We start from the raw sequence: 26907 nt of genomic DNA on the forward strand, positions 1-26907 counted from the left end.
GGTATCTTTTAATACATATTCAAGGGAAAACATTTATTTTTATAATAATCACACATAAAAAGGCCTCCAAGAGCACTGAAATAAAGACAAAACTTCGCCAATTTAAATTTTTTCTAAAAATATTTTTATATTAAGGCAATAGATTCTCAGTATAAAAATTTTGAAAATCAGACAAAAGGTATAAATAAGAATAAAAATCTCAGACATTAAAATCATTTTATTTACAATATTTTAGAGATGGCTCATCATTCTGAGATGTAATTTTACATTCTGCTTTTCAAGTTTACATTAAGTACTTTACAGTGTTAAGAACTCACAAACCTCATTTTTAATTGCTAAATATATTTCACTACATAGATATGTCAGAATCATTTCCTTAGTGTTGAACAAATATTAATTCTAATTTTTTACTATGATAAGTAGTATCTCAATAGACACTTCTGGGTATAAAGCATTTTATGTATTTATGATTTTTCCTTAGGCTATATTCCTATTAGCAGAATTGCTAGGTCAAAAGATATGAACATATTAGGCCCCTGATATATACTGCCAGATTGGTTTTCAAAAAAACTACATGGGACAGGTGCTGTGGCTCAAGCCAGTAATCCTTGCACTCTCGGAGGCTAAGGTGGGAGGACTGCTTGAGCTCAGGAGTTCAAGACCAGCCTGAGCAAGAGCAAGACCCCGTCTCTACCAAAAATAGAAAAAATTAGTCAGGGGTGGTGGCACATGCCTGTAGTCCCAGCTACTCGGGAGGCTGAGGCAGGAGGATCGCTTGAGCCCAGGAGTTCGAGGTTGCAGTGAGCTATGATTCCACTGCACTCTAGCCAGGGTGACAGAGCGAGACTCTGTCTCAAAAAAAAAAAAAAAATTTTTTTTTACTGCCACCAGTAACAGAAAGACAGCCATATCATTGAGATTTTTTTTTTTTAAAGCTTTGGCTCACATGACAGGCAAAAACTTGTATATCAGTAGCTGATGTTTTGATATCTCTCGTTACAAGGAGGCTGAATATCTTTCCACGTTTATAAGTTTTGCATTTTCTTCTTATGAATTGTCTGTTCCTTTTCATTTGCTCATATGTCAAAGTCTAAGTGCTTTTCCAACTGATTTGTATATAATTTCTTCCACTATATTAAGCTCAGAAAGTCTTCTATTTGCTTTATGCTTTTATAATTAACAATAGTAACATACCAGTAAAGCTTTCCTTCCATGTCCTCACTAACATAATACCTATCTAATCCCTGGTTGTTCATCAAAATCATCTGTGGAGCATTCACCATAGAGATTTGGATTCAATCAGTAGAAAACAGAGCTAGGTAAATGTATTTTTAAAAAGCTAAAACTGAAAAACAATGTATCATATTCTAAAGTAGAATGATCCATAGTTTTTGGTCTGTTTTTTGTTTGTTTGTTTGTTTGTTTGTTTGCTTAAAGAGAATACAGAGTGACAAAAGGTATAAATCTTTCTTTCTACAGCCCAACTTCCTTAGAAGAAACCTCTGGTGGCCTAAAACTTGCAATGAACCTCTTTCAAAAGCTCTTTCTTAATATTTAATCTGCCAACAACAAGGGAAAAAATGACATACAATAAATTTCTTTGGAAGAAGAATGTCACGGGATTTTACAAAAGTCACATTTCTTACCTGTTTGGAGAGTACTAGGAAAAGATAAGGTGACTTTCTCATCTTCATTCTGATAGTTAAATCCTGTAGCATGTATTTCTGGAATGGGAAAAAAACAATTACTTCACAAATGTAACTGGACTAAAAGGACCAATCCAGAGTGCAGCAATTAACATTTTTAAGAGCAAAATCTCTACTAAAACTAAATATTCTTAATTTAGTAAATTAAGCTCCTACTAACAAGAGTATCATGAGTATAATTTCAAATTAACCTATTTTAGGCTACATGACCTAAGTTAAATACACTCCTTAAAAATAATTATACATCTTGGTTGGGCGTGGTGGCTCACGCCTGTAATCCTAGCACTCTGGGAGGCCGAGGTGGGAGGATTGCTCGAGGTCAGGAGTTCGAGACCAGCCTGAGCAAGAGCAAGACCCCGTCTCTACTAAAAGTAGAAACAAATTAGCTGGACAACTACAATATATATAGAAAAAATTAGCCGGGAATGGTGGCGCATGCCTGTAGTCCCAGCTACTCAGGAGGCTGAGGCAGAAGGATTGCTTAAGCCCAGGAGTTTGAGCTTGCTGTGAGCTAGGCTGACCCCACAGCACTCTAGCCAGGGCAAAAGAACAAGACTTTGTCTCAAAAAAAAAATCTTTATAAATTCATAAAACTTCGGTGATATAAGGGAAATAGGACTATTATCAATGTGATAGGGTTTTCTATCAAACTCCCAGAAATGCTTCATTCTCATCCTGTGTGACTATGATATTGCTATGTTGCCGTCTTACTCATGAGCATTTGAAAGACTCAGCAAAGATACGTAACAATTCAAACTAAGATATAAATCAAACCCACTTCTGGTAAAATTCTTTGTTGTTAAACATTTTACAGAAATAAAATGAAAACAGGTGTGTGGATTAAATTAGGCTTCAATTTACTCTCAATCAGGAGTGAGAAGAGACTTCTTACTCAACTTATATTTTAGGATGCTTCGTTGACATGTCAGAGAAAGAACCAAACAAACCAACTTCCACCCACATCGCTTCCCCATTCCAAATCAAAAGCCAGCAAGTGGTGGCTTTAATGGGCACATGAAAAGATGCTCAACATCATTAACTATCAGGAAAAGGCAAATCAAAATCACAATGAGATACCACTTCACATCTACTATGATGACTATAATCAAAATGGCAGATAATAAGTGTAAGGGAAGATGCATAGAAATTAGAATACTCACACATTCCAGGAAGGAATGTAAATGATGAGGCCACTTTGAAAAATAGTCTGGCAGTTCCTCAAAAGGTTAAATATAGAGTTACCATATGACCCAACAATCCCACTCTTAGGTACATACCCAAGAGACATGAAAACATATGTCCACGTAAAAACTTACACACAAATGTTCACAGTAGCATTATTTATAACAGCCCCATAATGGAAACAACTCAAATGTCTATCAATTGATGAATGGATAAAATGTGGTATACCCATACAATTGAATTTTATTCAAAATAAAAAGAAATGAAGGCCGGGCGTGGTGCCTCACACCTGTAATCCTAGCACTCTGGGAGGCCGAGACGGGTGGATCATTTGAGCTCAGGAGTTCGAGACCACCCTGAGCAAGACTGAGACCCCGTCTCTACTAAAAATGGAAAGAAATTATATGGACAACTAAAAATATATGGAAAAAATTAGCCGAGCATGGTGGCGCATGTCTGTAGTCCCAGCTACTCGGGAGGCTGAGGCAGGAGGATTGCTTCAGCCCAGGAGTTTGAGGTTGCTGTGAGCTAGGCTGATGCCACGGCACTCTAGCCTAGGCAACAGAGTGAGACTCTGTCTCAAAAAAAAAAAAAAAAAAAAAAAAGAAATGAAGTGTTAATACATGGTACTATGTGGATGAATCTTGAAAACATTATGCTAAGTTAAAGAAACCAGACACAAAAGGTCACACATTTGTCCAGAATAGACAAATCTACAGGGATAGAAAGTAGACTAGTGGCTGCCTAGGGCTAGGGGATTGAGGGGAAATGGGCAGTGACTGCTGGTGTTACTTACTTGCTACAGTTATGAAAATGTTCTAAAATTGATTCTAGTGATGGCTGTATAACTCTGTGAATATACTAAAAAACACTGAATTGTGTTTTAAATGAATGAATTGTATGGTATGTGAATTATTTTATTTATTTAACTTTTTTGAGACAGTTCTGCTGTCATCTGTGCTAGATAGAGTACAGTGGTGTCATCATAGCTCACTGCAACCTAAAATTCCTGGGCTCAAGAGATCCTCCTGCCTTGGCCTCCAGAGTAGCTGAGACTACAGGCATGCATCACCATACCCAGCTAATTTTTCTATTTTTTGTAGAGATGGGGTCTTGCTCTTGCTCAGGCTGGTCTCGAACTCCTGGCCTCAAGCGATCCTCCCACCTCAGCCTCCCAAAGTGCTAGGATTACAGGCATGAGCCACCATGGTTGGCTTGTGAATTATATCTTAATAAAGCTGTTAAGTAGGAGAGACTGGGTGGACACATGAGTCATAACTGTCACAGGCTGATATGGGTCACAGTGATTTAGATTAAATAACATTCTATAGGCCAGGCAAGATGTCCACAATTCCTCCTTTCCTTTATGGAATCACCCAAAGACAGGATTCCAAATATTTCTAATATCACTATGGTTCAACCATGTCTCTATAAAGACGAAATCTTTACAAAACCAGTAAGAAACTATAATTTCAGATTTTATAAGACTTTTAATCAATCCTCTAACAAAACCTTCCTCATTTTATAGATGAAGAAAGTGAGGTATAAAAGGTTAATGATTTGCCTAAGGTTAAACAGCTAGACTAGAACTTAGTTCCCTTCCTACTCCTATTGCCAAAATTCTGCCTACAGTCATAAGCTAGCTCCTAGATTTGAATAGAAGTCTAAGATTTGGAATACACAGAATACTGATGAAATCTCTACTAGAACAATAATTTTGCTGGCAAAAACTTGAGATATGCTCTAACCTGATACCCAAGAGTAGACTCACACTTAGCATACAGGGAAGGCAAGAAATCACCTCAATGCTTAAAAACATTCCTTTCTGACTAAGGTATAAAAAACTGTGTTGCAGTAGCTGTGAGGTACTATGACCAAAGACCATCTCCATTAAAATATACTAATGCCGATTGTTTTTATAAATCCACAAAAAAGTTTCAAACTGGTAAGAAGTGTAGAAAAACACAAAAAACCAGCATTTTTAAAATCAAAACAATTAAGTGTCTATGCTAGATTCCATTCTCCACTGTATGTTTCAAAAATACATAAACTATGTTCCATGTGTACAAAAAAGAACAAAGTTTCCTCCAAAACACTCTCAGAAAAGAGAGACTGACTATATATTTCAATTCTTAAAAAGTCTCTTGTATTATGGGAACTCTTCCAATTACTTTATATCGAACATACTACTTGGCAAACATACATTAGAGTTTGAAACAACCGTGGTCAACCGTAGTGTTGGATATTCTGCAAATGGCACCATCACTTTTATCCAGTTGCTCAAACCAAAAATATGAAATCATGCTAACTGCCTCGCTCCATATCTATCTGTCTCTCAAACCACACGCCCAATAAGCAAATTCAATGGCTTAGAACCTTTAACCCAGGCAACTTTTCAATGCCTCCACCACTACAGTCAATATGTCATTATCTTTCTCATAGACCACTACAATATCCTCTTAACTGGCCTGTTTCCATTATTGCTGTCTTATAGTCTATTCTTCACAAAGCAGCCAGTCCCAAAATATTGAAAATGAAAACCTAAGTCTGATTGAGGCAGGCAAATACATAGGGTGGACAAAAAAACGTACTAACCATAAAAGAAAAAATTTGATATATCAGATTTCATCAATATTCAAATACTTTTGATGATCAAAAGATAGTTAAGAAAATGAACATGCAAACCACAGACTAGGAGAAAAAAAATATATATATATATATGTATGACAAAGAACTTCTATCCAGAATGTACATTAAAACTTCTATAACTCAATAATAAAAAGATAACCCAATTTAAAAATGGGGAAAAGACCTGAACAATCAATTCACAAAGGGAAATACATTAATGCCAAAAAGCAAATGAAAAAGTGCTCAACATCATTAGTCATCAGGGAAATGCAAATTAAAACCACAATGACATATCACTACACACCCACCAGAATGGCTAACTATTAAAAGACTGACAACAAAAGTGTTGCCCAGTATACAGCACAATAACTAGAACTCTGTTGGTGGTGCCTCTTTGTTGCTCCTCAAAAACTGTAAGCTTTCTCCAACCCCAGGTTTTCTGCATCTGTTTGGAAAGTTCTTTCTCCAAATACCTAAACACTAAATCACTTCTTTAGAGATCTGTAACATCATCTTAAAAAAACAATCCTGGCCAGGGTGGTGGCTCACACCTATAATCCCAGCAGTTCAGGAGGTCAAGGTGGGAGGATCACTTTAGGCCAGTTTGAGACCAACTTGGGTAATATAGTGAGACCTCATCTCTAAAAAAGTTTAAAAATCAGCTGGGCATGGTGGCAAAACACTTATAGTCCCAGCTACTCAGGAGGTGGCTGAGGTGGGAAGATTGCCTGAGCACAGCCTGGGTGACAGAGCCAGACCCTGTCTGGTTTTTTTTTTTTAAATATATAATATACATTCACTAATAACGAATACAGTTTATATTAATATAGTCATATTTTTAAATGCATACATGTAAATTAAGCATTGAAAGTAGATGCTTTACTATATATCATGTATAAATACATTTTAAACTTGACCAAAAACTTTTTTAAAAATATTTTTAAATGGAAAAATAGAAGAGAATCTTATAATCAGGCATATCTGATTATTCAACTCTGTGCGCCTCTATTTCTACACCTATAAAATTAAAATAGCATTACCTACTTAATTATTTGAAGACTATATAATATACTCTTATATAAAGTGCTTAGCAGTGTCTGGTTATGATCATTATGAAATATTCTGTTCTAGATCATAACATACCTAACAGCTCTTTATTAACTCAACTACAACTAGTCCATTATATATGTATAAATAATAGCTCTTGTTGAAAAGACTTATGGAATGCTATAATACATTTCAGAAAAAAATTCTTTTAAATATAATTGGCATTTAAAAATCTATGGATATAAGCCGGGCGTGGTGGCTCACGACTGTAATCCTAGCCCTCTGGGAAGGCCAAGGGGGGTGGATCGCTCGAAGTCAGGAGTTCGAGACCACCCTGAGCGAGATCCCGTCTCTACTAAAAATAGAAATAAAAATTATCTGGACAACTAAAAATATATATAGAAAAAATTAGCCGGGCATGGTGGCGCATGCCTGTAGTCCCAGCTACTCGGGAGGCTGAGGCAGTAGGATCACTTAAGCCCAGGAGTTTGAGGTTGCTGTGAGCTAGGCTGATGCCACAGCACTCACTCTAGCCCGGGCAATAAAGTGAGACTCTGTCTCAAAAAAAAAAAAAAAAAAAAAAAAAAAAAAATCTATGGATATAAACATATATAGTTGGGTATAAGCATGCATGTGTACATGTGTATATTAGTATTCTATCGAATAGAAGTAAAGTTTAGGCCAGGCGCGGTGGCTCACACCTGTAATCCTAGCACTCTGGAAGGCCGAGGTGGGAGGATTGCTTGAGGTCAGGAGTTCAAGACCAGCCTAAGCAAGAGTGAGAACCCATCTCTACTAAAAATAGAAAGAAATTAGCTGGACAACTAAAAATATATAGAAAAAATTAGCTGGGCATGGTGGCGCATGCCCGTAGTCCCAGGTACTCAGGAGGCTGAGGCAGAAGGATTGAGGTTGCTGTGAGCTACGCTGATGCCACAGCACTCTAGCCCGGGCAACAGAGTGAGACTCTGTCTCCAAAAAAAAAGAGGTAAAATTTAAATATAACCATAGCCTGTATAAAACCATGACATTAAAAATCTTATACTCAAAACAACATGTCACACAAACAACACTGCTCAAACTACAGAAGCTGGACTTGGAAGCTCTCTGTCATTCCGCATATTCACCAGACCTTGCACTAACTGATTACCAGTTCTTCTAGGCTGTAGACCACTTCTTGCAAGTAAAAAATATTCAATTCTCAACAAGCTATGGAAAATGCCTTTTGTGATTTCATTGCCACTCGCTCTCTAGGCTTCTTCACTGCTGGCATAAACAAACTACCATTAAGATGGCAAAGCTGTGTCGACAGTTTAGGCGCATACTTGGATTAATTGTACTGCTTCTTGTTTGGAATATAATAAATTACACTTTTCACTCGAAATCGGACATTTTATATTTAATGCTCAACATTTGTGCATACATGTTATATGGTCCAGTATGTTTCCTTTAAATAGTTCTGCTTACTGCCATAAGGAATATCAGGGTCCTTATTAACCAAATGCCTCAGCTTCCATGGCCTCTTCCATGAATCTACCTTACTGTAATTATCACCCTCTCTGCTGGTCTTTCCCACTCTGTCACTTACTATGTTAATTCTGGTTCTCCCCTTCCACTGTAACAGGCCTCAAGAGGAATACAAGACCTTTCCTTTGGAAAGCACACACTGCCATAAGGGAGCCTACTGTTAGTGTTCAAGCCAATTTGTAGTATCAATGAACAGCACAATCAGTAATTATAATGTAACTCCTGCTTTCCTTATTAAATAAAATCTGGATTAGTGTTTCTTCTAAATAACAATTTTCTAAGGCTGGACATGATGACTGGAGCCTATAATCCCAGCTACTTGGGAGGCTGACGCAAGAGGATGGCCTGAGGCTAGGATTTTGAGACCAGCCTGGGTAACAGAGCAAAACCCTGTCTCTAAAAACAATTTATTATTATTACTTATTTACTTAATTTTTTTTTTTTTTTTTTTTTTTTTAGAGACAGGGTCTTGCTCTGTTACCCAGGCTGGCATCTAGTGGTACAATCACAGTTCACTTAAACCTCGAACTCCTGGGCTCAAATGATGATCCCACTTCAGTTTCCTGAGTACCTGGGGATGACAGGTGCATGCCACCATGCCCAGCTAATTTTTTTTACCTTTTGTAGAGACGGAGTCTCACTACATCGTCCAGGCTGGTCTCAAACTCGTGGCCTCAAATGATCCTCCTGCCTCAGCTTCCCAAAGTGCTGGGATTACAAGTGTAGGGCACCACACCCAGCTAGATATTAATGAATTCATAAAAATCATATCTATTTTAAAGTACTACTTAAACTCATAGTAGGCTGACTAAAAACCATAATTTTCTTAACAGGTATTAAAAGTATCCTTATTATTATTCTTACTTTTATGTAAAATACTGCAAGGTGGTGAGAAAAGGATAATGTTTCTAATAAACAGGATGGGGGCAAAAGAATTCCCATTGAGAGGGGAAAAAAGCTAGGCCTTGCCTTACATCATACCTAAGAAGTAGATAACAAAAGTCAAAACAATAAAGTTTTCAGAAGATAATACCAGGCCGGGAGCAGTGGCTCACGCCTGTAATCCTAGCACTCTGGGAGGCCGAGGCGGGTGGATTGCTCGAAGTCAGGAGTTCGAGACCAGCCTGAGCAAGTGTGAGACCCCCATCTCTAGTAAAAAAAAAAAAAAAAAAGAAAGAAATGATCTGAACAGCTAAAAATATATATAGAAAAAAATTAGCCGCGAATGGTGGCACATGCCTGTAGTCCCAGCTACTCGGGAGGCTGAGGCAGGAGGATTGCTTAAGCCCAGGAGTTTGAGGTTGCTGTGAGCTTGACGCCATGGCACTCTAGCCCAGGCAACAGAGCGAGACTGTCTCAAAAAAAAAAAAGACCTAGAAGCCATAAAAGAAAAAAATTTAATGCAAAAAAAAAAAAAAACTCCATGGCATTATAAAACCCAAAAGGCAAATGAAAATTAAGAGAAAAACACTGCATGCAACTCCTATGATGGGAAAAGAGTTAATTTCCCTTACATATAAAGACTTCATTTTTTAAAAATCAATAAAAAGAGCAACAATCCAATTAGAAGTGGACAAATGAGATAAACAGATTACAGAGAAGGGAAATTTTTTTTTTCTTCTTAGACAGAGAATCCCTCTGTCACCCAGGCTGGAGTGTGGTGGCATGATCATAGCTCACTATAACCTCCAAATCCTGGACTCCAGCAATCCCCTGCCTCAGCCTCCCCAAGTGCTCGGATTTACAGGTAAGAACCACCATGCCTGGCCTACAATCGGTTTTAAAATACATGAAGAGCTGGGTGTGGTGGCACACAAGTCTAGCTACTCAGGAGGCTGAGGCAGGAGGATCGCTTGAGTCCAGGAGTTCAAGTCCAGCCTGGACAACAATAGCAAGACTCTGTCTCATTTAAAACAAAAACAATTCTTAATCTTACAACATAAAGAAACAAAAAGTGAAGGTACTGCAAGATAACCATTTTTTACCTATCAGATTAGCAAAGATAAAAAAAATCTGAGAAAATATGGTGCTGACTAGTGTGTTTGATTATTAATAATAAGGTGGTAGATAACAGTATAACCTCTATGAACTATAATTTAACAATATCAGTCAAAACTATAAATAGGCATACCCTCTGACACAGCATTCCCACCCACTTCCAGGAATTTATCCTATAGATACCTTCTCATATGTACAAAATGATGTGAGATATTTACAAGGTTGTTCATTGTAGCACAAAATTCCATTTAAATGCCCATCAGTATGGGACTGGCTTAATAACTTATCATAAATTTATTCTATGAAATACTATCTAACCAAAATCAGAGAAAGCCTTTTTTTTTTTTTTTGGAGACAGTCTCACTCTGTTGCCCTGGCTAGAGTGCCATGGCGTCAGCCTAGCTCACAGCAACTACAAACTCCTGGACTCAAGCGATCCTTCTGCCTCAGCCTCCAGAGTAGCTGGGACTACAGGCGCAAGCCATGATGCCTGGCTAATTTTTCTATTTTTAGTAGAGACAGGGTCTTGCTCTTGCTCAGGCTGGTCTCAAAATCCTGAGCTCAAGTGATCCTCCCACCTCGGCTTCCCAGAGTGCTAGGATTACAGGCATGAGCCACCTCACCCAGCCAAGAAAGCCCTTTATGTGCTGGATTTATAACACATTGCAAGATAAGCAAAGTATAGAAAATAGTTTCTCATAAGATGCTACATTTATATTAAAAAGGAAGTTCACAATTAACTAAAATTGGTATTCCACCAGGAAAATTTAGCAGATGAAACAGATTTTAAGTTTAGGTGTTTCTTTCGTACTCCATTTAACTTTTTAATGTTGGCCCTCTACACACACACAGACTCTCTCTCTCTCCCTCCCCGTGTCAAAAAAAAGCCTTCCTATATTAATATTTGACCATGATAACTGTGCACTGAAAGGTAAATCATTAGTTGAGTCATGAAACTCTTTTTTCCTCTTATGTAGAAAAAGCAGTTTTTCCTCTGCTCTCACACCACAACAATCAACAGAGAAAACTTCTACAACCAAATGTGTGAGGATTTCTCCCCAACAACAAGTAAGTAATGAATTCTGGAGCAGATACCAGCTGGGCACCTTCTAATCCAATTCAATTCTAATGCTATCTGCCTGGAGATAGCATCAGATCACAGGTTGAGTGCTCAGTCCCACAAGACTGCCCCCACTTCAGACACTAGGTTTGCAAGTCTGGGCCTCTGGAACTTCTGATGAGTCAGCTTCAAGTCAGGGTTTCCAAGACCCTCTCCTTGGGTTAGATTAATTTTTTTAGAGTAGCTCACAGAATTCAGGGAAACACACTTACTGGTTTACTTATAAAGGACATTAAAAAGAATATAGATGATGAGAGGCATAGGGCAAGGCATGTGGGAAGGGATGCAGAGCTCCCACACCCTCTCTGGGAGCACCACCCTCCAGGATCCACCACTTGTTCAGCTATCTGGAAGCTCTCCATACTCTGAGCCCTTGGGCCTTTTGACGTCGTCAGACAGGCATGACTGAAGCACAGACAACTGTGTAGAAACGTGACTGGACAAAAAGGGTATGATCTAATGTCAACAGACTAAGTGGGGAAACTCAGCAAGGCCTTTCTGTTTAGATTCTTCTTGGCCTCTCTGTGCAGTATTCCATCCTCTCAAGTATGGGACAGGATCCTTTCTGAAATGGGGGTCTTATGACCTATAATCAGACAAGGTAGGTCAGAGAGTTTTTTATGGCTAGCTCCAAGACAGAAAGGCAGGGGAAGATTTGAGTATACTTTTAGTTTCTATGGTCTGCCCTGGGGAGAAAATGGAACAGATGAAAGGAAAGCAGGAAAAGGTCAGAGAGGGAGATTCTATTTTCCGAGGCCTGCTTCAGAGGTCTAAAGTGCCTCAACACTCTAGCAAAAGACTGTCTTTCACCTTTACGGTTCCAAAGCTGCTTCAGGAACCAAGGACAAAAGGTCAAATACTTTAATAAAAATATGTTTATTGTTTTAGTCACTTAGGAAATAACAAGGGCTATAGCAGTTATGAGCCAGAACTGTGGGCAAAAACATGTAACATATACTCAAATCACAACTTGGTAAGAGAAACACTTAACTGAAGTTTAAATATTTTAAAATAGAAAAAAACAAGTAAAAAAGAAAATTGAAAAAAAAAGAAAAAATATACATATACATATATACACACATATGTATATAATAATATCACACCCCTCTATGTTCATACATGCTGAATTTTAATCAGAGAAAAGGAGGTGTAGGGAAAATGAGAAGTACAAGATGGTATTCTCAAGAGGCCACATAAAAAACTATTGAAATAAAATAAAATAAAGTTAGATAAAACTGTTATTGTTTATGCCATTTACACAAGCCTCTAGTGGATTCTCCCCTGGCATTATATTGGGATATAGATATAAAATCTTCTAAAATTCCATTATCAGAAGTGCCAATTCAATTGTACTTCAAAATTTCCTTTATAAATGATCTATTTAGAGCTCAGAATGTCTTTTTCTCCAAGCCACTGCTATATATCAATAAGGAACCTACTCCACATAATTCTATATAGGCCACGTATGCCCGTGTAGCTCAGTACTAGATCAAATACATTAAAGGATTTTGTTTTGGTTTTTTATTCAGATGGCAACCTAGCTACCATATTGTTTGGTACAATGAAAAAGAAAGTTCACACTTCAATGAAGGCCTGCAACGCCTGCCTGCTATTTGGAATATACTTTGTCTCACCATAAAGCCCAAAATAGTGTTGCAATGAGAGAAAAAAAACACACCATTCTGGAGGAATTCCAAGGGGGATTAGAGAGAAAAAAATGGAAACAAGAGCTCAGAGATACTTCTTACTTTGCAATGCTCCAAGAGGACTTTCTTCTCACCCTAGGGCAGAAAAACCATTCGGAGATATACATAATTACAGTTCAAGCAGTACCTGTACTGACAGTCCCATATTTTGAGATGGATTTAATAGTTATATAATGTAGAGATGGTTGTACCATATTAGGCTATCTAAAAAGTCTAAAGAGAATTAGCAGGAGCCAAATATAAGTCTCGTCCAACAGAACAAAGAAATCCCTTCTAGGGTATACTTATTCTTAATAAATGACTGTATTTAATTAAAATCACTCATCAGCAGTACAAATACTAGAATAACACAAAGACCTGTTCCTAGACCTGGTTCTGCCACTGATAATGTGGTCTTACACTATTACTTAATCTGTCTGGATCTCAGTATTCTTCATATGTAAAAAAAATTATGGACTTTATTTCAGGTAATAGAGGAGTATATACTTCAAACAAATTCTCCCTCTCTATTATCCAAAACTAAACTGATGCCCCCAAAACTAAAAAAGCTAGATGGGAGGAAAATGTCTTCTTAAAAACATCAAAGGGCAACAAGAGAAGGAGATCAAAATGAAGGAGAGGATGAGATCCCAGAAAAAGAAGCTTTGCACTCTAGGCTACATTTGCTCTGGGTTCACTTGTTGATCTAGAAGAAATGTCTTAGAGGCTGAGTCTGCTAGGCCCCAGGGACAAAAAATGGAATCCAGGGATCATCAAGACTGAGGCTTTTGGTAAACCATCCCCTGCTTTGGGCTTTGAACCAAAAATTAATATCCTCATAATAAAGGTGAACAAGAAGAAAAGTCGTCCACACATGGAATGTGATTAAACTACTAAAACTTAGAAGCCCTGATATTAGAAAATGACGAATCCTAATTACTAGTAACCTTAAAATGAAGCAAACAAGGTCTTCCCTAGATGAAGATAACACCATCCTGTTTGGACTACACAATTTTCCTAATACAACATCCAGAATTCAATCAAATAAACCCTGGCACATCAGAGGAAAAGACAAATTGAGTAAAAACACCTAAAACAATGGGCAACAAAATGAAACAGGACCCCCTGGATATTAGCAAACTATTCATACACCTGCTTATTATGTTCAAAAAGATAAAATCCAAAGCCTGAAAAATTTGGCAGGGAACAAGAAGCTACTTAAATCTTGCGCTCTCCCATTCCATCCCACCCAGGACGTGAATCATCCCTTTGTCCAGCCTATCCATGCTGTATATGGTACTGGCTGGTTAGTCACTTTTAGCAGCCATCTCAGTTATCAGATCAACTGTACATTGTATCACAGTGCCTAGGTCCAAGTAACATTTATTTTACTTAAAAATGGCCCCAAGGCACAATACTAGTGACACTGACAGTTCAGATGTGCCAAAGAAGAAGGGTAGGCCGGGCGAGGTGGCTCATGCCTGTAATCCTAGCACTCTGGGAGGCCAAGGTGGGTGGATTGCTCGAGGTCAGGAGTTCGAGACCAGCCTGAGCAAGAGTGAGACCCCTGTCTCTATTAAAAATAGAAAGAAATTATCTGGCCAACTAAAATAAATATATAGAAAAAATTAGCCAGGCATGGTGGCGCATGCCTGTAGTCCCAGCTACTGGGGAGGCTGAGGCAGTAGGATTGCTTAAGCCCAGGAATTTGTGGTTGCTGTGAGCTAGGCTGACGCCACGGCACTCACTCTAGCCTGGGCAACACAGTGAGACTCTGTCTCAAAAAAAAAAAAAAAAAAGAAGAAGGGTAAATACAATACAATAAGATATTTTAAGAGAGAAAGACAACATTGACATATCTTTTTTTTTTTTTTGAGACAGGGTCTCACTCTATCGCCTGGGCTAGAATGCAGTGGCTTCATCATAGCTCACTGCAACCCCAAACTCCTGGGCTCAAGTGATCTTCCTGCCTCAGCCTCCCAAGTAGCTGTGGGACTACAGGCACATGCCACCACATCCAGCTAATTTTTCTATCTTTTGTAGTGATTTTTTTGTCTCACTCTTGCTCAAGCTGGTCTCAAACTCCTGAGCTCAAGCAATCCTCTCACCTCGGCCTCCCAGAGTGGTAGGATTACAGGCATGAGCCATAACCCAAGTTCTTAAAGCAAGTTCTACTATTTCTAGAATAAATTCCAAGATTATTCAGTGACCAGATGGTCAGACTGTTAAATAGGAATTCTAATTTGTAGATGTATAACACCACATAGTGAACCAAGTATAGAACCTAAACAGAGTGTAATAATCTAGAAAGACATCACAAAAGAGAACTCAAACTGAAGATGCAAAATATCCTTTCAGTAAGTCAAAGACTAATCATGAAAGTAGAAAGCTAATTTAAAATTCACTTAACTACCACATTTGAATAGGATGACAAAAGATGTCATACACAAAATTAAAACACAAAGGACAGACCTGATGGAATATTTGCTATATATATAACAAATAGTTATCATAATATATAAAATGCATGTTCAAAGCAATACAAAAATGGGCAAAAAAATTACAAATGTATAATTGTTGAAAAATATTAGAAGTCCAATAAGTATAAGAAAAGATATTCAACTCCATTAATAAAAAGTTCAAATAAAAACAATGTTTTTTGTGTCAATCTGTTTGACCGAAAAATAAAAATACCCACAATATATTTTTCATTTCTCAGATTAGCAAAGAGTAAGAAGATTGATAATTCATCCACTGTAATGGTAGTATAAAGGAATGAATATTCTTACACTCTGTTGATGGGAGTGTAAGTTGATATAACTTTCTAAAAGCATATTTGGATATCTGTTAAAAGGTATAACCAAAATGTGCAACAATAGGATGTTGTTTTGTAAACTGATTCTATACAAAGGAATATAGGCCTTGCGATATAGATCTATGTATATTGCCTTAAAAGATGCCAACTACATTAGGTTTAAAAAGCAAGCTTCAAAACAGTATGTATATCATAATCTTACTTTCATAATTAATGTGGGAAAAAAATTCGTATGAATGAAAGAACTCATACCAGATTATTAGTGGTTACTTCTGGACCTGGAAAGGTAGATGGCATAATGAAGGGAGAAAACAGGACTTTAACATCTTTTTATTATATAGCTCTATATTGTTTGATTTTACTACAAAAGCATGTATTCCTTTAAAATTTTTATAGGATAAGCAAAACAATATATTAAATAATATAGTGTGATGAAGATAACCTGCAATTGTTCACATTTAAAAAATTATTCGGCCGGGCGTGGTGGCTCACGCCTGTAATCCTAGCACTCTGGGAGGATGAGGCGGGTGGATAGTTTGAGCTCAGGAGTTCGAGACCAGCCTGAGCAAGAGTGAGACCCCGTCTCTACTAAAAATAGAAAGAAATTATCTGGACAACTAAAAAATATATATAGAAAAAATTAGCCGGGCATGGTGGCGCATGCCTGTAGTCCCAGCTACTTGGGAGGCTGAGGCAATAGGACGCTTGAGCCCAGGAGTTTGAGGTTGCTGTGAGCTAGGCTAATGCCACGGCACTCACTCTAGCCTGGGCAACAGAGTGAGACTCTGTCTCCAAAAAAAAAAAAAAATTATTCCCCTGCAATGCTTACAAAAGTATTTTAAACTTTAACAATCATCAGTTAAACCATTATCTTGATACTTGCTAATGATATTCGGTATCTAGGCTAGGGCCATTAACCCTTTTTACCTACTAATAGATAATGAAGTATCTTTTACTACTACAGAAGCAAAATCATCTCAGCTATAGCTCTCATAAGGAAAGACGCTTCACATTTCAAAAAGATGCCTCTAGACTTCTGTTTCTGGCTATGATAACTTAGCTGGTATCAGAACAACTATAAAAATTAGATTAAAAACTTTTAAAGAAAATATTCCAAAGGGAATCACACAAATATCAGCTCTATATTCACAGGACATTTATCCTCTTGATGCATTTGCTGACTTATAAGCAGAACATAAAGGCCAAGAACAAAGCAGAAAAGTTTGCAGCAGTCACAATGGGCTGGGAGAACAAAAATTGGAATTCAGGACTTCCAAAACAGCCAGGACTCAAAGGGCCAACATCCCAGAAAAAGTGGAATAACAGGTAAAGTCTAACATTCTTCATTCAATTTCCCCTCAAAATATTTGCTGACTCCTAGATTTCAGCAGTTTTATGATGGTAAGAAACTAAAAATTAAATTTCAGCGTTCACAAAGAAAGAGAAACCTTGGTAAAGATCCCTGATCGGGCTACAAAGCAGGAGTAAGAGCAAACTATTAATAGATAGATTCAGCTGAATCAAGATGATCTGGCATAGTTAAAGACTGAAAGCTTTTCTCCTAAGATCAGGAACAAGACAAGGAAGCCCACTTTTGCCACTTCTATTCAACATAATACTGGATGGAGGTCCTAGTCAGAACAATTAGGCAAGAAAAAGAAATAAAAGCCACCCAAGTTGGAAAGGAAAAATGAAAATGATCTATATTCACAGATGACATGATCCTGTATGCACAAAACCCTAAAGATCCAACAACAAAATTGTCAGAATAAGCAAATTCAGCAAAATTTAAGGATACAATGAATAAACAAAAATCAATTGTACTTCTATACACTAAAAATAAACATTCCCAAAAGGAAGTTAACAGAACAATTCCATTTACAATAGCATCAAAAAGAATAAAATACTTAAGAACAAATGTAGCCAAGGGGGCAAAAGACTTATACGCTGAAAACTACAAAATGTTACTGAAAGAAATTAAAGCCACAAAAAAAAAAAAAAAGGGAAAGCTATGCCATGTTCATGGATCAGAAGACTTAACATTGTTAAGATATCAATACTACCGAAAGCAACCTATGGATTCAATGCAATCCCTATCAAATCCCAATGGCATTTTTTGCAGAAATAAAAATAGCAATCTAAAATTTTTATGAAACTTCAAGGGAACTCAAATAGCCAAAACAATCTTGAAAAAGAACAAAGGTGAAGGTCTCACACTTCCCGAGTTTAAAACTTATTACAAAGCTACAGTAATCAAAACAATGTGGTACTAGCACAAGGACAGATGTATAGACCAGTGGAATCAAATGGAGAGCCCAGAAATAAACCCTCATATACATGGTCAACTGATTTTCAACAAGGCTGCCAACCACTCAATGGAGAAGAGACAGACTTTCTAAAAAAGTGGTACTAGAAAAACTGGATATCCACACACAAAAGATAGAAGTTGGACCCTTGCTTTACCTCATGTACAAAAATAAATGGATCAAAGACCTAAATGTAAGAGATAGAACTATAACACTCTTAGAAGAAAATGTAGGAGAAAAGCTTCATGACATTGAATTTGGTATGATTTCTTGGCTATGACACCAAAAGCACAGGCAACAAAAGAAAAAATAGACTACATCAAACTTAAAATTTCTGTGCATCAAAGGACACAATTAATAGAAAAGGCAACCCATGGGATAAAAGAAAATGTTTTCAAATCACATATCTAAAAAGGAGTTAACATTCAGAATATACCAAGAATTCCTACACTCAATAAGGAAAAAAAAAATTTAAAAATTAGCAATAGAACTTGAATAGACAGTTCTCCAAAGAAGATACATAAATGACTGAAAAGCACATGAAAAGACGCTCAATTTTTTTTTCTTGTGAGACAAGGTCTTGCTCTGTCACCCAGGCTGCAGTATGGTGGCAAGATCATAGCTCACTATAACCTGAATTCCTGGGCTCAATCAATCCTCCTGCCTCAGCCTCCCAAGTAGCTAGACTACAGGTGCACATCACCACACCCAAACTACTTTTTTTTTTGTAGAGACAGGGTCTCACTATATTGCCCAGGCTGGTCTCAAACTCCTTGCCTTAAGCAATCCTCCTGCCTCAGCTTCCCAAAGTGCTGGGATTACAGGTATGAGCCACCATCCATGCCTGGCCAATTATAGAATCCAGGAAACAGAGGATCCAGCATAGGAGAGAGGCAAAGGAAATTTCCAGAATGGTGATAGAGGGAAATCTCAGCACAAGTGCTATGGGAATAGGCCTGGAAAGCAACCAGTCCAGGCTAGGGAACAAAGACAAAGAGCTCTAGTAGGAAAATCTCAAGTAAGAAAAATGAGATTGGTAAATTCCCTAATTGGTTTAACTGCATCAAATTTCTTTTTTTTTTTTTTTTTTTTTTTTGAGACAGAGTCTCACTCTGTTGCCCAGGCTACAATGCCGTGGCATCAGCCTAGCTCACAGCAACCTCAAACTCCTGGGCTTAAGCAATCCTACTGCCTCAGCCTCCCGAGTAGCTGGGATTACAGGCATGCGCCACCATGCCCGGCTAATTTTTGCTATATATATTTTAGTTGTCCAGATAATTTCTTTCTATTTTTAGTAGAGATGGGGGTCTCGCTCTTGCTCAGGCTGGTCTCGAACTCCTGACCTCAAGCGAGCCACCCGCCTCGGCCTCCCAGAGTGCTAGGATTACAGGCGTGAGCCACCGCGCCCGGCCAAATTTCTTAAGACTTTTGGAAGGTAAGGAAAGACTAGCAATAAGTACAAGGAAAACTAATCAAATGAAAAACTGTGGCAATTAATTTCAGGGGAAATTATACAGGAATAGAAATAATCATTACATATTAAATATATACAAACTACCTAGTAATGAACAATATTTACATACATGTAAACACCAAAGACTGATTTAACCCAAATTTGTGATATTCTAAAAGGATACAAAAGAAAATGGTGGCCAGGTACAGTGGCTTGAACCTGTAATCCTAGCACTTTGGGGGCCAAGATGGGAGGATCAATTGAAGTCATGAGTTGAAGACCAGCCTGAACAACATAGTGAGACCCTATTTCTACAAAAAATGAAAAAATTAGCTGGGTGTGGTGGCATGCGCCTGTGGTCCCAGCTACTTGGGAGGCTGAGGCAGAAGGATCCTGTGAGCCCAGGAGTCTGAGGTTGCATTGAGCTAATGATGACACCACTGCCCTCATACCCAGGTGACAGAGCCAGGACCCTGTCCCCCAAAAAAGAAAGAAATTGTATCCATGACTGCCACTATAAAGGGGAACTAGGTGATAAGATGATAGGTATGGGATGGGAAAAAGATTTATTTTTAAATTCGCTTGCAGTTTTTGAAGTAGGTGCCATATACATGCACTCTCAATTAAAAATAAAATGTTAAAAATAGTGTAACTATATTGGGAGAACAGGAAGAAGAGAAGGGAAGTAGAAGTAAGCTAAATCGTCAGACCCTAACAGGTAAGATTGGAAGTGGTTCCCTCTAGGAAGCAGAATGGGGAGAGAGTAGATGGGCAGTAGTTATCAAAAATATCAACTTTTATTATAGGGTCTTTTAGCACCAATAGAAATATACATCATATTGGATAAAAATGATTTTTTAAAAAAATGCCAAACATATAAAAAATGTAAGCAGAAGGGCAGAAGAATTTAGAGGCTTCCAGAATTTCATCCAAAAAGATGCAAAGCGAGACTGACTGCCTATTCTTCCCAAGATTAACCATATTCATGTTGAAGCAATTAAATATATAATTATATATATGATTACTTTTTAAACATTTTTTATTTTTTTAGAGTCAAGGTCTCACTCTGTCACCCAGGCTGGAGTGGCACAACCAGCACAGTGGCACAATCATAGCTCACTGCAGCCTTGAACTCCCAGGCTCAAGTGATCCTCCTGCCTCCGCCTTCTGAGTAGCTGGGACTACAGGCACATGCTACCACACCTGGCTAATTTTTATGTTTTTTGTAGAGGTGGGGTCTTGCTATGTTGCCCAGGCTGGTTTCAAACTCATGGGCTCAAGCGATTCTCCTACCTTGGCCTTCCAAAGTGCCAGGATTACAGGAGTGAGTCACCAAGCCTGGCCTGATCACATTTTAAAATAATAACACAGTAGTCCCTCCTTATCCTCAGGGGAAACATTCCACGACCCACAGTGGATACCTGAAACCATGGATAGTACTGAACCCTATATATACTAAGTTTTTGCCTATACATACTTACCTATGATAAAGTTTACGAACTAGGCACAACAATAAGAGATTAATAATAACTAATAATAAAATAGAAGAATTTTAACAATATACTGTAATAAATGTTATTTAAAACTTATGAACCGTTTATTTCTGGAACTTTCCATGTAATATTTTTGGATCACAATTGACTGTGAGTAACTGAAAAAACAGAAAGCAAAACCACATACAAAGGGGGACTACGGTAACTACCTACTGTATGCCAGGCATTGTACTTCTTGTTTTTATACACATGTCTCATTAATCCTCTCAACTACTTAATAAGAAAGATATTAGTATTCTCATTTTAATAAGAGGAAACAAAGTCTCAAAAGGGATAACTACTGATAGAACAAAATTTACAATATCATTAATGGTAAAGCAGGGACTTAAAGTCAAGCAGGTCTATGCATGAATACAAAGCCCAATATAATCTTTCACGGGAATTTTTAGCATTTAAATGTGTAAAGGCAAGCAATCACCACTAATCTAAAAGCACTCAAGTTTTCCCCTTCTTCATTTAACTTAGATGATATTTAAACATGAAAATAATAAACCTGATCTTATTTTTTTTTAATTTGTAAAATTAGCTATGGATACACAAAGAGGTCAAAGAAAATGTATACTTGACAGTATGTTCTAGCAGAGTGAAAGTCTATACAATCAAACCATTTAAGGAACATCTATCTAGATGTAGCAATGCTAGGCACTACTATAAGATTCTATTATAAAATGGACTAACATTGAAAGATTAAGTTTAGGACTATTTAAAAGCACTATCTAAAAAGAAAAGTACTTAAAAGTATTAGCTAACAAAGTTCTAGCTGGTTGGGTGTGGTGGCTCATGCCTGTAATCCCAGCACTTTGTGAGACTGAAGTAGGAGATCACTTGAGGCCAAGAGTTAGAGAGTCACCTGAGCAAGAGCATACCCTGTTTCTACAAAAAATAGAAAAATTAGCTAGGCGTGGTCGCACACACCTATAGTCCCAACTACTTGTGAGGCGGGAGGATCACTTGAGCCCAGGAGTTTGAGACTGCAATGAGCTATGATCATACCACTGCACTCCAACCTAAGTGACAGAGGAGACCCTATCTCTTAAAAAAAAAAAGACAAAAAACAAAAATAAAAAAACCCACAATTTGAAGGAAAAGGGTATATACTAAATACTTTATATGTTAATGTCTTTTAAGGTAAATATTTTTTCCATATTCTATTAATTTCCTTTGAAAGCAAAAGGGTATGTGTATGTTTACCATATGTAATTTAATATAAAGTAGTAATAATTGTAATGCATAACATTATTTTATGTGCCTCTAACAAGGAAAGAAAATGTTGCCAATGTAACCATGGTATGCCATCAGCTATTCCAATTTCAGAACATTTGAAAAAGTAAAAAACTGTACAACCTATAACTAATAAAATATGACAAAATACAGCACATGCAAAAGATTTTTAAAAATAGAAACATCTACCATCAATGGAGACATATAATTTCTGGGTAATTTGGTATGCATTAAGAATATATTTAATCTTTCAAATCTAAAAAGGTACTTCAGAGCTGAGCATGGTAGTGTGCACCTGCAATCCCAGCTACTCAGGAGGCTGAGATAGGAGGATCACCTGAGCCCAGGAGTTCAAAACTAGCCTGGGCAACACAGCGTGACCCCATCTCAAAAAAAAAAAAAAAAAAAGGCATTACATCACATCAACAGAACAAATTTTAGGAGCTATGGCATCATTCAAAAGATCTCCATTTCTATATATTAGAAAAATCATTAGTCCTATTAAGGGTATATCTTCTGATAAAGGCAATTTCTCTTTCTTATAAAAAAATGGAAAAAATACAATAATATATGATCCAAATACGAAACTGCTAACTTTGAGCCTTTTGAAATCCATTGCCTCTATACTGAATGTATTCTTTAAATGCTAAGTGATTCAGAAATCATCTATTTTAGGATTTTTTTTTTTGAGACAGAGTCTCGCTCTGTCACCCCAGCTAGAGTGCAGTGGCGTCATCACAGCTCACTGCAACCTCAAACTCCTGAGCTCAGGCAATCCTCCTGCCTCAACCTCCTGAGTGGCTATGACTATAGGCATGCACTACCACACCCAGCTAATTTTTCTATTTTTTGTAGAGATTTTTTGTCTCACTCTTACTCAGGCTGGTCTTGAACTCCTGAGCTCAAGTGATCTGCCCGCCTTGGCCTTCCAGAGTGCTAGGATTACAGGCGTGAGTCACTGTGCCCAGCCCTATTTTGAGATGATTCCATGTTCCTAACTAATGATTCCATGTTCTCCCAGATCAGATGATATTTTACATTCTTTGTAATGTGCAACCTTTGACATTATGTATTATATGCATTAATAATATTCATACTTTTAGGTAATAATTCTGCTCTTAGGATTAAAGAGCATTACATAATGATAAAGGGGTCAATACTCCAAAAAGACATAACAATCCATACTGTGTATGCACCTAACAGTGTCAAAAATAGAGGCAGAAACTAACAGAACTGCAAAGAGAAACAGATGACTCCACTATTACAGATGGAGACTTTAATGTATGTCTGTCACAAATGGACAGATAAACAGATAAAATCAGTAAGGATAAAGTTGAACTCAACAGCATCATAAATCAACGGGATTATCAATAATTAATATCCATAGATTACTTCATCCAACTATATAACATACTACACCTTTTACTCAAGCTCACGTGGAACATTTACCAAAATAGACCACATTCTGGGCCATAAAACATACCTTAACAAATTAAAAATAATAGAAATTATACAATGTCTGCTGTAAGACCACAATGGAATTAAACTAGAAATCAATAGCAGAAAGAGAGCTGGAAAATCCCCAAACACTTGGAGATTAAACAACATACCTTGAAAGAACACATAGGTCAAAGAAAAAAACCTCAAGAGAAATTTTAAAATATATTCAACTAAATGAAAATGAAAATACAACTTATAAAAATTCCTGGGATACAGTTAAAGCAATGCTTAGAGGAAAATTTATTGCACTGAATGCATATACAGTTGGCCCTCCATATCTGTGCGTTCCACATACCCGGATTCAATCAACTGCGGATTAAAAGTATTCAGGAAAAAAAATTCCACAAAGTTCCCAAATTCGAAACTTGAATTTGCCTCACTGAGTATTATGCTGAATCCACATGAATGAGGTTAAGTACTGGCACTGTATTAGGCATCATAAGCAGCAATCTAGCGATGATTTAAAGTACACAGGAGCATGTGTGTTGGTTATACGCAAATACTGTACCATTTTATAGAAGGGACTTGGAGCATCCACAGATTTTGGTGTCTGTGAGAGTTCCTGAAACCAATGCCCCATGGATAGTGTGCGATGACTATATCAGAAAAGAAGAAAGTTCTAAATCAATTATCTTCCTAAGCTTCCACTTAGAGAACCAAAAAAAGTAGGGCAAATTATTAATAAATTCAAAGAAAGCATGAGAAAAGAAATAAAAATTAGAGCAGAAACCAATGAAATTGAAAACAGGAAATCAAGAGAGAAAAACCAACAAACCCAAAAGCTGGTTCTTTGAAAAGATCAATACAATCAGTAAGCCTCTAGACAGGCTAAGGTAAAAAGAAAGAAAACACAAATTACCAGTATCAGAAATGAAAGCGGGTACATCTTTAATGTCCCAGAGACATTAAAAGGATAATAATAAAAGAATATTATAAAGAACTATATACTCACAAATCTGACAGCCTAGATAAAATAGACCAATGCCTTGAAAGACATTCTGTATCAAAGAAATGGAATCAGGCCAGATACGGTGGCTCATGCTGGTAATCCTAGCAATCTGGGAGTTTGAGACAAGCCTGGGTAAGAGCAAGACCTCGTCTCTATTAAAATAGAAAAAATTAGCCAGGCATGGTGGTAAAGGCCTGTAGTCCCAGCTATTTGGGACTACTCAAGAGACTAAGGCAGGAGGATCGCTTGAGCTCAGGAGTCGGAGGTTGCAGTGAGCTATGATGGATGCCACTGCACTCCATCCTGGGTGACAGAGCAAGATGCTGTGTCAAAAAAAAAAAAAAAGAAAGAAAAGAAAAGAAATTGAATCAATAATTAAAAACCTTCCCCAATAGAAAGCACCAAGCCTAGATGGGTCCACTGATGAATTCTACCAAACATTTAAGGAAGAAATTATATCAATTCTCCATATCTTTCAGAAGATAGAAGCAGAGAGAATACTTCCTAACTCATTCTATGAAACCAGCATTACTCGAACACCAAAGACATTACGAAAAAAGAAAACTACAACCAATATCTCTTATAAATGCAGAAGTCCTCAAGAAAAATTAGCAAATCGAATCTAACAATATTTAAAAAGAATTATACACCACAACCCAGTGGGATTTATCCTAGGTATGCAAGGCTGCTTCAACACCAGAAAATTAATTAATATAATCCATCACGTCAACAGGAAGAAAAATCACATGATCATATAAACAGAAGCAGAAAAAGCATGTGACAAAATCCAACATCCATTCATGATAACTCCCAGCAAATTAGAAATATAGGGGAACTTACTCAATTTGATGAAAAACATCTACAAAAGCCCTACAGCATACAGCATACTTTGTGGTAAGAAACCCAAAACTAAGATCTGGAACAAGGATTTCCCTCAACACCGCTCCTTTTCAACACCATGCTGGAAGTGCTAGCTAATGCAGTAATACAAGAAAAATAAATAAAAGATATATTGGTGAGAAGAAGTAAAACTCTGTTCGAAGATAACATGATAATCTATGTAAAAATCCAAATGACTTGTCAAGAAAAACTCCTGGAACTAATAATCAATTTTAGCAAGATTGCAAGATACAAGGTCAATATACAAGTCAACTGCTTTTCTATATACCACCAGTGAACAACAGGAATCTGAAATTAAAAGCACAATACCACTGATATGGCTTGGATGTTTGCCTCTCCAAATCTCATGTTGAAATTTGATCCCCAGTGTTGGAGGTGGGGTCTGATGGGAGGTGTGTGGTTCATAGGGGCAGATCCCTCATGAATAGCTTGGTGCGTTCCCTGAAATGAGTGCATTCTCATTTTATTGGTTCACATGAGAGCTGGTTGTTTAAAAAAGCCTGGCATCACTTCCTCCCTCTCTTTGCTCCTTCTCCTGTCATGTGATATGCCAGCTCTCCCTTCACCTTCAGCCTTGACTGGAAGTTCCCTGAAGCCCTCACCAGAAGCAGATGCTGGTGTAATGCTTCTTGTATACTATGTAGAACTGTGACCCAAATAAACCTCTCTTCTTTATAAATTACCCAACCTCAGGCATTTCTATACAGCAATGCAAAACAGACTAATACATTTACACTCACACCCCCCAAAATGAAACATTTAGGTATAAGTTTAACAAAATATGTACAAAATCTACAAGGAAAACTACAAAGCTTATTTAAAAAGATCAAAGAACTAAATAAAATGGAGAGATATTCCATGTTCATAGATACAAAGACTCATTATTATTAAGATGTCAAAAAATCCCAGCAGGTTATTTTGACTAACTGATTCTAAAATTTACATGGAGAAGCAAAAGACCCAGAACAGCCAACATGACATTAGAGAATAAAGTCAGAAGACTGACACTACCTGAGTTTAAGACTTTTGTATTATAAAACTACAGTAATCAAGATAGCATGGTATTAGTGAAAGAACAGACAAATAAATCAATGGAACAGAGTACAGAACCCAGAAACAGAATTACACAAATACAGTAAACTGACCTTTGACAAAAGAGCAAAGGCAATATGATGGAGAAAAAACAGTCTCTTCAACAAGTGACGGTAGGCCAGGCATGATGGCTCACGCCTGCAATCCTAGCACTTTGGGAGGCTGATGCGGGAGGATCGCTAGAGGTCAGGAGTTCAAGACCAGCTTCAGCAAGAGCAAGACCCT

The 26907-nt window shown here is 37.4% G+C and overlaps 1 protein-coding gene across 1 annotated transcript in view; it reads right to left on the reverse strand.

The window, feature by feature from the left end:
• NPEPPS (aminopeptidase puromycin sensitive) overlaps window positions 1–26907 on the reverse strand; it is a 90262-nt gene that overhangs the window by 44779 nt on the left and 18576 nt on the right. The window contains exon 3 of the mRNA XM_045526317.1: window positions 1647–1724. Coding sequence (XP_045382273.1) covers window positions 1647–1724 — 78 coding nt within the window. The remainder of the gene's footprint in view (window positions 1–1646; window positions 1725–26907) is intronic.

The sequence above is a fragment of the Lemur catta genome, chromosome 15, assembly GCF_020740605.2.
Source record: "Lemur catta isolate mLemCat1 chromosome 15, mLemCat1.pri, whole genome shotgun sequence".
NCBI lineage: Eukaryota > Metazoa > Chordata > Mammalia > Primates > Lemuridae > Lemur > Lemur catta.